We start from the raw sequence: 17725 nt of genomic DNA on the forward strand, positions 1-17725 counted from the left end.
GGGATGTGATAGTCGTATAAATGTTATATTTATGAGAATTTATAAATGTTTAACAAAATTAAAAAACAATCGTGTTTTACTTGACCACAACGATTCTTTTACAACTATCTTAAAATTCACTTTCTCTGATTGTTTGAAGGGGCTCTTATTGGCGTCCTTCTAAATGTATCCAGAAGGACACCTAATAATTGCACTCATGCGATACTTTTTTGTAGTAACTTGGCGTGGCACAACTTCTCAATAGTGACGGCGCTTTTCCGAGGAGTTTTGGATATCGTATACGACTATTTTCGACGTAGTAGGGATTCTTAGAAGCGTCCCCAAATGCAAAAAATGTTGGCAGGGTATATCTTTCATAAATTTAATCGAAATGGACTTAAGCCCGGTATGCATTTTATGCAACAGAATGACATATTGAAACTTTGAAATCTTATGGGAGTAAAATGCAAAGAATCGATAACAACATCTCACGAAATTTTCGGTAGCAAAAATACCTACGCATGTCTTATGGCAAGTAAATGTCAAAGAATTAAAGAAAAATTGGGAGGCATTTTGTAAACTTGTGGAATTTAGTAATTTCATCGATGTTTTTGTTTCTTGGAGTAATATGTGGATTTGTGTTCTTTGAAATCGTGTTGAATACACATATTTTTCGAATGTTCACCTTCATTCGTTTCGTTAAGTTTAGGGTTGATTTCACAATGACAATTATAAGATTTAACGAACATGTCTGACATTTCCATACTTCCGACAGCACAACTGTCAAATTCTTTCTTTTTCGTATTTTTACGATAGTTGTTTGGTGTAAGTTTTTCTAGTGAATTTTAAATCAAGAAACATCGTAATTTATAAATAATTAAAACATAAATTGGGCATACAATCTGGTTTTTGATAAACCCATTTAGCATGTGACATTCAAATTTAAGCACAAGTGATTAATGAAATAAGAAAATGGAACGAGTGAATATGAGAAACTGAGAAAATAAACAAATGCATATCTCTGTGTTGGGGTCTTGGCAATTGAACTTCCTGGGCCCTGACTGACCTAAGCAAAGAAATTAGATATTCATAATAAATTAGTTTCGAATTGGGAGTAACAACTATTTTTAATTTTTCATTTCAGTGAACACAACAAAGCACATCCACAATGAAGTTGAACAGGTTCGTTTCGTCCTCGCGCAGAAAGAACCGCAAGCGCCATTTCCAGGCCCCATCTCACATTCGCCGTCGTCTTATGTCCGCTCCCCTTTCTAAGGAATTGCGTCAAAAGTACAATGTCCGGTCGATGCCCATCCGCAAAGATGATGAAGTGCAAGTTGTACGCGGCCACTTCAAGGGCAACCAAGTAGGCAAAGTTGTCCAAGCCTATCGTAAGAAATTCGTGGTCTACATTGAAAAGATCCAACGTGAAAATGCCAATGGTACCAATGTATATGTTGGTATTCATCCATCCAAGTGTTTGATTGTCAAACTCAAATTGGACAAGGATCGCAAGGCCATTCTTGAACGTCGCGGCAAGGGACGTTTGGCAGCTTTGGGCAAGGACAAGGGCAAATACACTGAAGAGACCGCTGCTGCCCAGCCAATGGAAACAGCATAGACACTACTATGATAGTTCAACAAACAACAACAACAACAATGATGACAACAACAAACATCATCAATAATAAACAAAATTCCGTAAATGGTGGCATTGTTAAGAAATGGTCTGTGACTGTGCTCACCGTGCCACAGTTTTAAATGACGATCGTGTGATTGTGGAGTGTTTTATTTTTATAAAAATAAAAATCATTGAATTTCTTTAAAATAAAGAAAAAGATTTATTAAAACCAAAACCATGAAAATTCTACACATTATTTTTGGATACACAATTCAAAAGACTTCAGGACTATGAAATATTAAGAATTCTTGCACAGAAGAATGATCTCTCATGAATAAATCTCGAAATCCACAATAGCCACAATATGTTCGTATCCAACAAAAATGAAACCACTCACGAAAACTCGAATTCATCCTTTATGATTTAATATCGAATACCAAAGCATCTATGCATTGAGCGACTCTTGAGATATGTCTGATTTTTGCGGGTAGTGATGTTTTTCTAAAGAAAGGTTTTTTATTATTATGATATAGCACCGGCTGGTAAGACTTGTATATGGGACAGATATGATAAGTAATAAGAAGACATTGAGAAAACTGTCTGGTAATGCTAATGTCCATAAAATTTTCTCTGGTTTATAATGAATGAATTGAAATGCAGCACAAAAATTTACTTATTGGACCAAGGCATAATAAAACCATTGTATTTTCACTTCCATGAAAACTGTCTCTAACTTCAACTGGATACAAAGGATTACGAATATAACGTTCTTATTTAGTCTGTTCAATTGATTTCAGTTTTGCTGTATATGCCAAATATACAGAGCTCTGAATACCAAATTTCTTTTAATGATAGTAAACCAAAAAGTCTACTTTTCTACTTTTAATTCAATTTTTATTAATCAATTCAGGCCCATTTTGGACTACATATTGATAGAAATACAATTCATGTGATTTATAACGATGTCCTCATTCCAAAGTCTAAAAAATGCATTTTACAGGAAACAAGTTCAAAGTTTTTTTTTTTTTAATTTCTCAAAAACCGTACAAGATATAAATTCACTTTTTTTCGGTCGTAAAATCATGTTTATTGTAGATTTTTTTATTATGTACGAATTCAAAATAGTGATAATAGAACATGGCTAAAAATGACGTAGACCACTTTAGACCGAACAAAGCTTTTTGTCCTTTTTGGATTGGAAATTTTTAAAACTTTGGTCACATGCTACGTACAATATTAACCATAACTTTTGATAAATTCGAACTTTTGACAGGATTCAATTCGCATCAATCCGAATAAAAAACAACGAACTCCATCAAAAAATGCTAAGTCAACTTAGCGTACTCTGAAATGAGGACATCGATATATAGATATCCTAAACTAAAATCAAAACGTACTTTCCCTACACACAAAAAAAAACTATATTTTTTGTATTCAATCACGAAATTAATTGATCCATTTTTTTTAATTGAAATGTGTTCAATCACAGAAATGATAGTATCAATTAAAAAATTTATTGATACTATTAAATTTTGCGATTGATGTTTGTTTCAATTAAAAAATTTGTTGAATCAATTAAATTTTTTAATTGAATCTTTTTTAAAACTCAACTAATGCTATGGTCACACTAGGCAAATATTTGACAGAAATCAAAAAAGAATCCGTCGCCACAGCCAAACCAGCTAACATTTTTCGCTCATATTAGAATGTAACGTCACGGCAGTATTATTTTCCAAAAACGGTAATGATTCTGGAAAAATGTTTGACACTCATTTTGGTCAAATATTTGCCTAATGTGACCATAGCCTTAGTCTTTAGTACACTCATAGAAAAAAGTCTGCTGAAAACAGCAGTCGATGTCTGCTGTTATATTTTTGTACTTCAGGGCCTAATGAACAACAATTTATAAAATGTTTAGGTCCTAATTTTTCCCCAAATCATATTTAAGAACCAAAAGTAGTTTTTGGTATATTTTTGCAATGTTACAAGCTCCTAAATACTATACTACTAAATAATACTTTAGTTTGCTGTTATAGGTCAATTCGATAAATATTCAGATTTTTGGTCAAATAATATAGATATTCATAAAATATTGTTTTAATTATGCTAAGATAGCTCCTAAGTTGACATTTTTATTTGATTCGGCCAAAATAAAACAGGTTTTGGTGTAATCGAGCTTAAAAAATAGCAGGAAATGTTTGCTATTTCAGCAAACAGTGTCTTCTGTCCCTTTTTCAGCAAACTTTCTGCTGTTTTAGTAGACTTTTCTGCTGTCCCTACTAACAAATTTCTTTGGGTGTAAATTTCTATGTAATTCTGTGTAATAAAACCGATTATTAGAAATTGAAATATTTTGAAGAAAATTCTACTTTCATCTCTATAACTTAGCTGAAGTCGGCATTTAGTTTACGAAAAAAAACCTATTATTTCATATTATTGCAGTTTTTGCACATAGTTGAAAAATCAACATTTCCCTAGGTCGTAATATGCAGTAATATATGAGACACTGTCGATAAAAACGAACAGGAAATTGTAAAATAAATGCAAAATAAGTGAGAATAAAAATTTTTATGTCAAAAAATATCAATATATACGAATTTTAGCTATACTGATCTCTCAAATGTTTAGCTCTGTTTTTCCTTTAGATCTTGTTTGTTTAAAAAAGTAGTTAGGTTCAATAAGTGAAATTTCCTTTGTATAATCGCTCCATCTTTGAGAAGGGATAAAGATCGATTTTATTTAGATTTCAACTTCAATCTGTTGATTTAGCCACCTGCAAATGGCAGATGAGTGATTGGTGTCGAGTATTGGTTGTGAAAGACAGCTTTGCTTCTATGTCGGTACAATTTTATCAACCAGCATTTATACTGCTACTATTTCCACTTATATGGAATGAAACTCCGTATTTTTGGCACAATTTTTGTTGCTGAATTTCATCGGGACATAGGGCTCAAAATCTAAATTATTAAGATTACGACATCGTTAATTAGCTTGTGAAATTGGTCTTTTGTTTTAGATATCCATATATAAGAGAGGGGTGTCGTAGCATGTCCGAGCTCGCTATGGTTCAAATATTTTTTTATTTTTACTTTTTTCAAATTTTGGTATAGCCGATTATTATCCGTCGACATTTTGATATTGACTTTATTGCAATCCAGTATCAAACGACCCTTAGGATATTAACATTGTATAATGGAAGTGAAGAGTGCATGGCCCGCGGTGAATGAGATATGGCGGAGTGCCCACAGCTTTAAATTATTTTTTTTATTTTAAATAATCCCCTTTTTCTGTCTTCTATGGGAATTTATGCTAATAATTGTGTTGATTTTATTTTGTATTGAAAGAAAGAAAGAAGAAACTACAAATTACTCCTAATTCGCCTAATTCACATGAATATTAATGTATCCGAAAACTATGTACATTGGAATAAGTTGTTCAAACTGTAGAAGAAAATGTTCTGTATTTTGCTACTTTCAAAATTTAACATAATTATGAGACATAGTTTCCCAACTTGTTTCTTTCAGTAATGTATAGTCAAGTCAAAAACATTTGTTGTAGAATCAGCGGAAAAACTTTACTAAAATATCAAAAAGTGTGCTGCAAAAAGGGCATTCACTGTTTGCTCAAAAGAAAAAGCCCGCAGCATCTATCTATAAAGTAAAATCGCAAATAATAACTATAAATTGCTAATGTGACTAGTGGAATCATTATTGTACGAAAATTTAACCTGAGATATACTCTGGGCAGATCGCCAGTACAAAGATGTTCCAGATATATCCTACACTCATAGAAAAAAGTCTGCTAAAAACAGCAGTCGATGTTTGCTGTTATATTTTTGTACTGCAGGGCCTAATGAACAACAATTTATAAAATGTTTAGGTTATAAATGTTTCCTCAAAGCATATTTAAGAACCAAAATTAGTTTTTGGTATATTTTTGTACTGTAATATACTTACAAGCTCCTAAATACGATCAGCAAACATTTTGTTTGCTGTTATGCCTCAATTCGATAAATATTCAGATTTCAGTCAAATACTATAGATATTCATAAAATATTGTGTTAATTATGTTAGGATAGCTCCATTTTTATTTGTTTTAGCCAAAATAAAACATGTTTTAGTGTAATCGAGCTTAAAAAATAGCAGGAAATGTTTGCTATTTCAGCAAACAGTGACTGCTGTCCCTTTTTCAGCAGACTTTCTGCTGTTTTAGCAGACTTTTCTGCTGTCCCTACTAACAAATTTCTTTGGGTGTATAAAAAGGTGACAACAAAGTTCGAGTTTATTTATTATTATATAAAGAAAAACTTGGAAAGCTGATTAAGATTATATTTTTTTATTATAACATGAAGAGAAATAATCGGAACAAACCAATGTAAAGATTTTATTTTTAACCCAATACCAGGCCTTAAAAAGAAAATTAGATCAATTGAATAGAAAATTTGTTGTTAGGATTGTTTAAAAGCGCAATTAGCGTTAAAAAAAATTATGAAAAGTAGTGGCTATAATTCAGTGAGGTATACAGTTTTCAGACTGTTGCTATTAAAACTTCTGTTCATCCCGATTTTGAACGTTGCAAATCACCATTTACTGGCAGAAATCGTTTTTGCCAAATTTTAGCTGAAATCTTCTATATGAGACCTAGTATAGCCCAAATTTGATTTTTATAGAGTGTTGGATATTCGACTAACATAATTTCTTTTCAAATTTTGCTCTATGGGTTGCCTGTGTGTGTATAAATAATACGTACTCAACGTTACTGTCTCTCCCAAATTACTAAACCACCAGACAATTCAAACATCGATACTAGAGCACACAATGGGAATTGTTATTGTTTTTGTTGTTATTTTTCATTTGCAAAACGTTGAACACGTTAAAATCTACATGTTCAAATGTTCAACAACAACAAGTGGGTAAAAGTGGGGGCACGTCAGAGAGCATTTAGAAATTAAGAGCTCTATACATCATACGTCTACTGGAGGTAGATCAGTTGATGTTAGCACTTCGGCGTTGGAGGTCGCAGTTTTCGTCTGTCTACCGTTACGCCAATTGATCAATACGGTGTGTGAGTGCGTTTGAGTGTGTGTTTCCTACATACATACCTTAAGACAGAGATAGTTTGCAGATTTACTTTTTTTTTGCTGATTGACAAGGCAAAAAATCTAATAAATTGAATTAATTGAAAAATAAATTCGAGAAAACCATTATGAATGTATTAAGGAAATTGCCGACACGTTTGGTAAGTATTATCCTTCCCCACCCCTCTCTACAAATAAACCAGAAAATTTCCATGAATGGGGTTTATGTAATATATACAACTACCTTTTCCATAGATCGCCAATGCTGTGCGTCAACAACAATGTGCCGCCATGTCCTCTGGCAGTGGCAATACACCCACTCCCCTTACATTTCTTACCGACGATGAGAAAATGATGAAAGAAACTGGTAAGTAGAATTGTTATCCATTTCGAAATGACGATTATGGACCAGCAGACGGTTGAAAAATAAAATTTTGGCTTTCACATACTTGGTGTGTTAGTGACTTACTTAGAAGTGGACAAATACAATAGACCAGATTTGATTTGAATAATTTCTCCTTATGTGCTGGCTCTTTCTTGTTTGGCCAACAAAAAGTCTGTTACGCAATCGCTCCCATAAAATTAAATGGTTCTATTTCTTGCTGGCTTGTTTTCCTTGTTTATCTTAGAGCAAATAAGTGATTTTGCCAGTAACGACCAACGCCACATGCAAATAATTTGCGCCGTATTTAACTTCTGTATGTATGGTATTTAATTGATATGGTTTTACACTATAAGTGTACAAGGGATAGATCCAAGTTCCTCCCAATATGCAATAATACAAATTTCAAGAACAAAAAAGGTCATACTCTTTCCCCTCTCTATTGTTGGCCTACACGTTTTGACAACGGGTTAGTTAGGCTTTTTTGAATTTACTCTGGATATGGAAAAAGATCTTTCTCCATACTAAACGTTTTAATAATTTATGCATAGTTACAGAGACAAGCCTAGAATATTCCCCAACGTCGCCAGTGCTAAGCTTTCATTATTGTTGAAAACGCAAAAAAAAAACAAGACCGAGAACAATTGTTGATATTGCATAACAGCCCATTCGTTTGTTACCATCAGCAGAAGAAAAAAATATTACAAGTAAACGACGATCGCATTTAAGGAAATATTTAAATCATATTTGTTGTTGGCCTTAACCTTAAGATAAGGCGCCACACTCACTATGTTGTTTTCTTTCGTAGATTTTCGGGTTGTCGCTAAAATTTAGTGTTATCATTTAGTTGGTGGAGAAGCAAAATTAAATTTTATAAATAGAAACCATTCGATGGACATTGGTACGCATTTCTAGTATTCCTACAGGTGGCATATAAATACTACGAGATTACAAAGTGTAATTGTTGATGAATGTTCATGTTCCAAAGTTAAAATCGGGTTTATTTCATTGTGATTGTTGGCTTAAAAAAAAAAATAAAATAAGCCTCAGTTTATCTGAAATAAAGAAAGAAATATTTCGAGTTTTTTTTTATTTCTTCGCCTTTAATTTTGATTTTTACCTATGATATCTTAATTTTGTTCCTGCCTATTCCCATTGGCAGTCTGAAATAATTTTGTTTGTTATTATGAGATTACTTAACCCTTTTACTAGCGATGTTTTTCTTCGAAAGTAGATTTAATATTTTAGGGAAAGGGCGTTTTATTTAATTCATTTGAACAAAGAGTATTGTAAATTGCCAAAATTAGTGAAGAATTCAAATAAAAACCCTCTTTTATTATGCAAGTCCTTCCTTATTCAATGAATTTTTTACGTTTTGCGAATTCATAAAGCAGACTTCTCCCCCTGATCGACTTAACTCAATAGAAAAATAATCTCAATTTTTAAGAAAACATTTTGTTTATATATTTGTTCAAAACAAAGAAATAGTTTTTATAAAATATAATAATAAAAAAAAACAATCAAAAAATATTTGGCTATGTTGGGATTTGAACCTGGGTGCCCAGAATGCCACCAACATGTTTGCATTGTTAAATGGTTATTTATAAAATAAAATAAACTTTCTTGAAGAGCATGATACTAACTATACAACCCTTAAATTAAGACAGATCAGTTACAATTTGTTCAGAAATTACGACCGTAATAATATTTTTTGCCAATAAAAACACAAAATAAACGTCAATAAGTTTTATAAAAGTAAAAATAAATTTGAAAACACACACACGCACACATACACAAGCGTAGCGAAACAATAGGAGTGTACTTCAAATATGAGAGAAACACCAGACAAAATTTGAGAGAGGGAGACAATAGCCATTGAATTAACACAACACACACGATAGTCGACGATAGTCGAATGGGTAGACATGTGAAGCAAAATAAACATTTGATTTCTTTCAAAAGGGACTTGGGTTCGACACCCCATTAGGGTTTTCACAAGCTTAGTCAGCGGTTTAAATAAATTCCAATATTTAAATGGCGTTACACTTGTGATAGAACAAATCTATAGGTTCAGCATTATGCCCATGACACCCACTGTTCTAGTGGGTTCAAGGGGATTTTAATACTGAATTCTAGTAACTTTCCTAGAGAGTTGATATGTGGCTGTTCATTCCGGTCCAAATCTTAGTTGGAAAGTTGATAAATTTATTTTTTGTTTGTCGTATATCTAATCAGTTTTCAAATGAACCGTTTGTGGTGGTATCTTATCGAGTTAAACGAAATATTATTAGATAAGAGTATCGAAATTGTATATTTTTTATAAACCATTTTTTTCTTGTATAATTTGAATTTAGAATTTTTATTATTCTAGTAGATGTTCGTTGTTGTGTAGACTAAATAACAAAATGGGATAACGAGTAGTGTAAGATTCTACAGCGTACAAAATTAGATGGCAGTCATAGTGCAAGTTATCAATATCAATAATCTGAGGAATTGTCTCCATTTCAGATCATTTCCTTTAGTTTTGCTTAGGGCTGTGAATCTTATTTACTTATAATACACAAATTGTCCTTATTGGTGGACGGTATTTCAGAAAGTTTTCTTCGTGGTGTATCACTAATAAATGGGCCCTTTAGCTTAAATTGGGTACTATGTTGAGTTTTCAAGCCGTAAACCAATTTGTTTTCACAGTTAATTTTTTAAATCAAATATTTTAGAAATATTAATGCCCATATGTAAAATAATTTATTGACTGTTTATCGAAAGAATTTATATGGTAAAAGTAGGCTTGAAGTTTTCTTTAAGTTGTTTGCATATGGGGGTAAATGTTCCCTAGATACATACGCTATTATTGTAGCGGGAGCTTTTATAGGCAATAGAACTGAAGCGACAAAAAGTTTTAAATAAGAATTTATAAGTTTTATAAAATGTTTTATTATATTTACTTTAACTTACACTCAAGGAAATATGTTGGCAGCAAAATCCACCAAAACATTAAAAAAAGTGTTATAAAATGAATGGAAAAGCATTCATAATATGAAATTCTAATTTATTGTTTTGGTAGATTTGGTAGAAAAATCGATTGCTTTTCCTTTTTATAACAGTTTTTTTTAATGTTTTGGTGGATTTCGCTGCCAACATATTTCTTTGAGTGTAAGTTAAAGTAAATATAATAAGAAATTTTATAAAACTTATAAATTCTTATTTAAAACTTTTTGTCGCTTCAGTTCTATTGCCTATAAAAGCTCTCGCTACAATAGTATATGTAGAAAATATTTCAGTCTGCGACCATTATGGAAATTTGTAGAATTACAAAACGTCTTATCAAATCGACGAACGCGTGAGCCCAACACTCAATCAGGTTTTCATATTTATAGGATGACTATTAGAATTTTAAAAGCAAATAGTTGATGCATATTTGCACCTTTACAACCAGAAAATAACAAACGTATTTATAACAGTCGTTGTCAGTTCCTATATTATTACTAATAAAATTTATTGAGCTAAATTTATCAAATTTCTAGGACTTTTTGAATTAAGAATGGATTTTGAAGTTCATAAGGTTGATAAAGTCCTTGCTGGTTATTTCCACTCAACAATACCACTACCAGTGTATGATACATAGAGAACTAAAAACAAACATTTTTATTACACCTTACATTGTTTAACTTGCTTCAAATAATACTATTCAAACTATATTTTTCAGTTGCCAAGGTGGCCAAGGAACAAATCGCTCCCCATGTCAAGAAAATGGATGAACAACACAAATTCGAACCATCTGTGGTTCAGGCTATGTTCGACAACGGTTTGATGGGAATGGAAATTGACACTGAGTTGGGAGGAAGTGGCTGTAATTTCTTGACCACAATTCTGACTGTTGAGGAGCTTTCAAAGGTTGATCCAGCCGTTGCGGCTTTGGTTGATATTCACAATACCTTGGTCAATTCATTGATTATTAAGGTAGCCAATGAAGAACAAAAGAAAAAATATTTGCCAAAATTGGCTCAGGAATATGTAAGTTGCAGTGAGATTCTAAAAACAAAAATGATTTTGATAAATCTCTTTAAATTTCTCTTTATATCAGCCTGGCAGTTTTGCTTTGACGGAGCCAGGAGCTGGTTCAGATGCTTTTTCTTTGAAGACTGTTGCCAAAAAGGATGGCAATCATTATGTCATCAATGGTACAAAAATGTGGATCTCTAATTCTGATTTGTCCGGTGTGTTCTTGGTATTCGCTAATGCAAAACCTGAGGATGGATATCGTGGTATCACGACCTTCTTCGTAGAACGCGATACCCCTGGATTCACAATCAATAGACCCGAAGATAAATTGGGTATCCGTGCCTCGGGTACCTGCATGTTAACCTTCGACAATGTCCGTATTCCCGAAGAAAATTTGTTGGGTACTTTTGGCCATGGTTACAAGTATGCCGCTGGTTTCTTGAACGAGGGCCGTATTGGTATTGCCGCTCAGATGCTTGGTTTAGCTCAGGGTGTATTCGATCACACAATGCCCTATTTGTTGGAGCGCAAACAGTTTGGTTCGGAGATCTATAATTTCCAATCTATGCAACATCAAATTGCCACCATTGCTACTGAAATTGAGGCTGCCCGTCTGTTGACCTACAATGCTGCCCGTATGGTTGAACATGGAGTTCCTTTTGCCAAAGAAGCCGCCATGGCAAAATATTATGCCTCTGAAGTTGCTCAACGTGCCGCAATCAAATGTATTGATTGGATGGGTGGTGTCGGCTTCACTCGTGACTTCCCACAAGAGAAATACTACCGTGATGTTAAAATTGGTGCCATCTACGAGGGAACCACTAACATGCAACTCAGCACAATCGCTAAGCTTTTGAAGAAGGAATACTCCTCTTAGGTCAGCTTACCAGCAGAGAGCGCAGTGTCTTACCTTAAGTAATACATTTATGGAACTGTATTAGTAGAAACAAGTTTCAAAAGACCCATCCATTAATAAGGAAACTCTTTCATTACCGTAACAGATACCAACAGTGCATTTATTTGAGAACACAATGCGATCTACTATTCTAAATAGTAATCGATCGTGATCTCTGGTTTAATTAGAGATTGTAATAGTGATTTATTTTTGTATTTGAAAGTGATTTATACAAATAAACTTTATATTATTTCCAATGTTGAGTTATTTTTCGTTATTCGTAGTCGTAAAGGCAGCTAGAAGAATATTTACCACTGTTATAATAAAAACTCCACCCAATATGAATTCATTATAACGTTTACTACGACATCTACGGAATCGGCGCTAAAATTCATGGGGAATAAAATACAATTGCAAAAAAAAAATCACACCAAACTTACTTTGAATATTAGTGCTATTCCAACAGCGATTTGCATTAAAAGGGATAAGGACACCAGAGCCATACTAATGTAGTATGTAGAGGCGTCATGGTTATAGGTTATAAGAAATCGCAACTGATTTGCATTTGCCGATAGCAAAGCAATGTCCATTAAGCCTTCGGCCAAATTTTTATTTCCAGCATAGCTGTTAGCATGTTTTGAATCTCTTATGTTTATTTTGCATAGTTTTCCAGTGACATTTATATTTTCCGGGTTAGTGGGTTGTCCCGTGTCATTGGTGCTACAACACTTCTCACTTTCCTCACTAGATTCTTCGTCGTTAGCGGATAAGCCAGATGTTAAAGATGATGATGAGGTTGGTGCAAAGTCATTTTTACTAACGACGGATATTGTCGCCATTGTGTAATGTCGAAGTTGAACTTAAAATGTCTCTAAAAACAAAAAAACCTTCTTCGTCTCTTCATTGTCTACGAAATTGTAATTTCTTTATATATTGTTGTGGTTTATACTGATCAAGAGGTATGATAATACAAACACTAACGACTAACGATAATTGTTCCAAATGACCCGAGTCTGTTATTTAAAATTAAATCAAAAAGGTGGCAATACTTTTTTTCTATATATATACAGAGAGAATGTAGGGCCAGAATAGAAATTACTCTCAACTAGTGGGAGGTTGAAGGAAAAATTGTAGATGGCGTTGAACGATCATAAATTTATTTGTATTATATGATGAATTGCTGACGTCCATGTATGGTAATTTTGTCATTGTCATAAACGAACTGTATGTATTTTTGGAATACATATTTATATACACAATTCCAAAAATTCTGCCGCTCCCTAAAAAATACACTGCTATATATTCTAACAAAGGAGGTATTGTTATCGATTGTTTACATTTTGCTCCCATAACCCTGCCAACATTTTTTGAATTTGGGGGCGCTTCTGAGAATCCCCACTACGTCGAAAACAGTCGTACACGATATCCAAAACTCCTCGGAAAAGCGCCGTCACTATTGAGAAGTTGTACCACGCCAAGTTACTACAAAAAAGTATCGCATGAGTGCAATTATTAGGAGCCCTTCTGGATACATTTAGAAGGACGCCAATAAGAGCCCCTTCAAACAATCAGACAAAGTGCATTTTAAGATAGTTGTAAAAGAATCATTGTGGTCAAGTAAAACACGGTTGTTTAGATATTTATTAATTTTATGAAACATTTATAAATTCTCATAAATATAACATTTATACGACTATCACATCACATTTAACACATTTTTATGCATTAATAAGAGATTGATGTTGAGTTACAAGTTGTAAGTTAAATGTTGTAGCGTCTATCAGCCAGTACTTTTATTCCCAATGGAGGCAGCGTGTCTGGAAAATATTTGAAAAGCTATCACTTTATTCCATTTGGAAAGTCAAAAATTGTTCACCAATTTACTTTTCACAATTTTAAGCGTAATAACTATGTTTTCAGCACTTTATTTTCGTTTTCATTGGAATAAATTATAATAAGCCAGTTGCGCTTGGTGTTTCACAAAATATAAAATGGCTCTTGTAACAATAGTGATGGCAAAATACTTTCATGCGAATAGTGATGGCAAAATACTATCACAGTTGGCGATTGTTGCAGTGTCACTTACGAGTCTGTGGTAGCGATGAGGATGAAATGGAACATTGAAATGCTGGCAGGGAAGTTGTGTCACTTTAGTGGCAAGTCCTAATTCACTATTCAGCATCCAGGAGGCTTAGAAGGACGGTACCAATGGACTTAGTCAATTAACAAACAAACAAAAAACGTTTAAATATATTAGAGTGTAATTACTGGATTACTTCTCAACAAAAATGCTTTCTAATGTTAAATATTAGAGTTTAGCTTAAAATTGCTATTGTAAAACTACTAGATGGGTTATAGCTCAGCGATGATACATTTGTGCAACCTTTTTGAGGTGCCCCTATACTTTTTACTTTTTTTGCCATACTGCGACACTTTACATTCATTCATACTGTTATATGTTTTACACATTTTGATCGCAAATAGCGTTAAGAGTACAGATACTGTTATCAGTGTATATTTTACCGCCTAAAATTATGCATGAAACATTTTCTATAGAAGATAAACCGGGTTAATCTTCTGAGTACAAAATTTGAAAGATTTTAAACTAAATAGAGATAAAATTAACGTTGGACTAGTTAGGATCACAAATAAAAAAGTTATTTCCCTACGCTATGTAATCCATTCAAAAACTGTGTTATCGTCAATTCGATTAAAGCCTGGTATGCACTTCTAGCGGAAAGTTCGTTTGCGTGCCAATAACACAGTTGCCAATGTATTCCTTATGGGAGCAAAATGTAAACAATCGATAAAAACGCAATGCATTTCTTATTGGTAGCAATGCATTTCTTATGGGTGGCGGACACAAGAAAAAAATAACGAAAACAGTCGATAACATAGTCTTCAAAAATAGGCGGAAATGCAACTTCAGCCAAAATATTGTTCTCATACCAGTATTGCCACGTATTTCTTCTGAGAAAGAATGCAAATAAAAACTCCATATATTACTTATGAATTAAGACAAAGTTTGCTAGATGTCCCATGTCTGCAGTGTTTGCGGAAATATTCTTACTTCCACTGTAATTGACAACCATATCAAACTCTCCATTCTACGGAAACGAGTTTTTTCCAATTTAAATCATATGTGTGCTGCGACGATGCAATTAAAGCCGGCTTTTAGAGAGAGCGAGAGAGGATAAACAAGCAAATGCTCTCTTTTGACATTTTTTTGTTCATATCTCCCTGCTGGAAGTGTAGGCATACGTTCTGAGTACGATTTAAACACATGTTTTTATTGGTAAAAATAAACGCGCGCATCCACCACTTTCAGTAACCAATTCCATCCCCTCTCAGCTAGTGGGTGAGTAATAAGGTAAAAGGCATTTTGAGCATGCTCACATCGCGTCGTGGGTTCTGCTTCACATTTTCATTTTATTTATTCTTTTGTCGTACGTTCAGAGGTTTAAACGTCGTCTAAACTTCAAACAAAATAGCCAAGTCAAAGTCACAGTTTTGTAGTTTCCTTTTATCAATTTCGGTTTATTCGGAACTTGCTCCTTTGTTTTTTGTTACATAGAATACTTTTTGCAAAAACAAAAAGTGGAAAATAGAGGACTTGGCGTCGACAATTGATTTTTTTTTGAGAGAAAAAAATAAAATAAATAATAACAGAAATTCTAAATCCCCTGCTTCATATAAAGGAAAAAAATACAACAACAACAACAGGAAACAAAAGCTGTATACATCTGTATGTGGATTATTGTCGCGTGTGTTTTTGTTATAATCGCAGTTAAATGAATAAAGGTATATAAATAATAAATATACATATGCACGTATATGATGATGTGCAATGCACACATCAGCACCCATATATCCGTTAATAAGCACCAGCCGTCTTAGTTTGTGTATAAAGGAAAGAGTGCGGTGGCGACAGAGGTGCTCGGCTGTCGTATGATTTTTTGTTCGAATGCTTGTGGTGTTGCCTTGTGTCCCTTTTAACAGACATTTCCTTTTTATGACTTTGTAGTTAAAAAATATACTATATGTGCATGTGTGAGTAGTGTATCTTTATTGAATATAGGATTCACGTGTTTTCGGAAAAAACTGCAGAAACAAATAATTTTTATATAAATGAGATAATGTAAAAAAGTTAAATTGGCCTAGCATAATCCTCTATGTGAAAACATACATTGATACTTACATATATATGCATTAGTTTGTGAGGTGTGTTCGAAAAAAAAAAAACGGCAAGCCAATGTACACCTACAATAATTGATTGCTCCTTCAAATATATGTGTGTGTCTCTTTGATTTGTGGATGGGCATCTGTGTGTGTTGCGAATGTCAGTGAAGAAATGGAAGCAAAACATAAAAATTTGACATAAATGAAATATCCTTGAACTAATAAGCGTGATACGAAATTCCCAAAATATAATTTTTTCTTCTTCTTCTTCTTAAGTTGTACGTTTGCTTGTGTGTTCGACACTCGTTGTAATTTGAAGAGAAGAGAATTTTAAAACAATATCTACAACTTCCCTTTTAAGGTTCACTAAGGATATGTTTGTGGAGAGAGAAAAGAGAAACTGGGCTAGTACAATACGAAAATAATAATAATTATAATAAAATAATATTATACAATATACCACACTATATTATTCTAAGTAGCAGTTGAATCGAGGAAAAATAAAATAAACAAATAAACCAACTAACGAGATATTTATCGCATACGAGTTGACGAAAAACAAAAAAAAACAAGGATTTAGTATCTCTTCGCTTCGAATCGTCGTGTTCATTCATTTTATTGTTGTAAAACACAGAAAACAACAGAAACAATAACAAAAACAACAGCAGAAACATTAAATCGATAAAATCGAAAATCACTCGCCACTGTGGTGTGTGTGCCAGAGGGAAAAAATAAATATTTTTCCATTTGGAAAAAATTTTGGAAGACGAACGAAAGAAAGAACGAACGAACGAACGGAAAAATAACGGTGCCGTAGACAGTTAACCAAAACGGTGAGTTTACTTAGACAATTTTCCCCTTAGACCCTTATGCCATACATACATTTCCATATCCAGATTATTGTATAACACAATGATTCCTATGTGGAGAGGTAATAACAGAATAACTCATTGGGTAAGCTTATAATATTCACTCCATTCATGCAATTTGTATATTTTTCTACATTTATTAACAACATATTTCTAAGCAAATATAAAAATATCGATTTCGTTGTAAAGACATCAGCAACAACAATTACAACAACACATTATATGAAAGGGACCGAGTTAATTTGTAAGCTAAGCTAGACAGTGCACAAATTGTATGCAAATATTCAAGGTTTGTGTTAGAGATGTGCGCGTGATACGATCATGCAGATGTGTTAGGCCAGGAGCACACTCGAAGTCCATCGCTTGTTTGGATTTGAGTAAAAAATAAGCAATTATAGCCGAAATGTTAATTGAGTCGAATCTAACCGCCACCATTGACCACATAACATTTTTTTTATTAAAATTGTGTGCGTAAGTGTGAGCAAGTTTTTCGAAAAATCACGCTTAATAATAAATCAATCGTCACGGAACATATACAAATGAATAACACTTTGAATATTTTTGGTTCATGAGAGTGCATGAGTATGGGAGTTTCCTTCATGGACATGCATTTTTTCGACATAATTCGACTAAAATTTTACTCACGCAAAATATGCAAATATTTAAAACTAAAAGACGGAGTCCAGTTATAAGAATTGAAAATATAGAACATTATAGAATG

At 33.1% G+C, this 17725-nt stretch overlaps 4 protein-coding genes and 1 long non-coding RNA gene across 6 annotated transcripts in view; 4 read left to right on the forward strand and 1 right to left on the reverse strand.

The window, feature by feature from the left end:
- The first annotated feature begins 715 nt into the window (after positions 1 to 715).
- On the forward strand, positions 716 to 1835 carry RpL26 (ribosomal protein L26). Its single transcript, XM_075304419.1, has 2 exons — positions 716 to 804; positions 1124 to 1835. The coding sequence occupies exon 2, from the start codon at positions 1148 to 1150 to the stop codon at positions 1598 to 1600; it is 453 nt and encodes a 150-aa protein (XP_075160534.1). The 5' UTR covers positions 716 to 804; positions 1124 to 1147; the 3' UTR covers positions 1601 to 1835.
- A 4746-nt stretch (positions 1836 to 6581) lies between these two features.
- On the forward strand, positions 6582 to 12213 carry LOC142237118 (short/branched chain specific acyl-CoA dehydrogenase, mitochondrial). Its single transcript, XM_075308473.1, has 4 exons — positions 6582 to 6838; positions 6933 to 7044; positions 10766 to 11073; positions 11144 to 12213. Exons 1-4 carry the CDS (start codon positions 6806 to 6808, stop codon positions 11936 to 11938), a joined length of 1248 nt encoding a protein of 415 aa, XP_075164588.1. The 5' UTR covers positions 6582 to 6805; the 3' UTR covers positions 11939 to 12213.
- On the forward strand, positions 7051 to 9270 carry LOC142237120 (uncharacterized). The gene is made up of 2 exons (XR_012722352.1): positions 7051 to 7766; positions 7868 to 9270. It is a non-coding gene; the product is annotated as an uncharacterized LOC142237120 (long non-coding RNA).
- On the reverse strand, positions 12046 to 12954 carry NijB (Ninjurin B). The gene is made up of 2 exons (XM_075308474.1): positions 12397 to 12954; positions 12046 to 12340 (listed from the first exon to the last, which is right to left on the reverse strand). The coding sequence occupies exons 1-2, from the start codon at positions 12793 to 12795 to the stop codon at positions 12221 to 12223; spliced, it is 519 nt and encodes a 172-aa protein (XP_075164589.1). The 5' UTR covers positions 12796 to 12954; the 3' UTR covers positions 12046 to 12220.
- Positions 12955 to 15408: 2454 nt separating this feature from the next.
- The window catches only part of LOC142237072 (long-chain-fatty-acid--CoA ligase 5), a 34222-nt gene continuing 31905 nt past the window's right edge, over positions 15409 to 17725 (forward strand). The window contains exons 1-2 of one of the 2 annotated variants that reach the window (XM_075308422.1): positions 15409 to 15757; positions 16497 to 16968. The gene's annotated coding sequence lies outside the window, so the exon portion shown is untranslated. The remainder of the gene's footprint in view (positions 15758 to 16496; positions 16969 to 17725) is intronic. The other variant, XM_075308423.1, reaches the window with a different exon arrangement.

Source organism: Haematobia irritans, chromosome 4 (genome assembly GCF_050003625.1).
Source record: "Haematobia irritans isolate KBUSLIRL chromosome 4, ASM5000362v1, whole genome shotgun sequence".
Lineage (NCBI taxonomy): Eukaryota > Metazoa > Arthropoda > Insecta > Diptera > Muscidae > Haematobia > Haematobia irritans.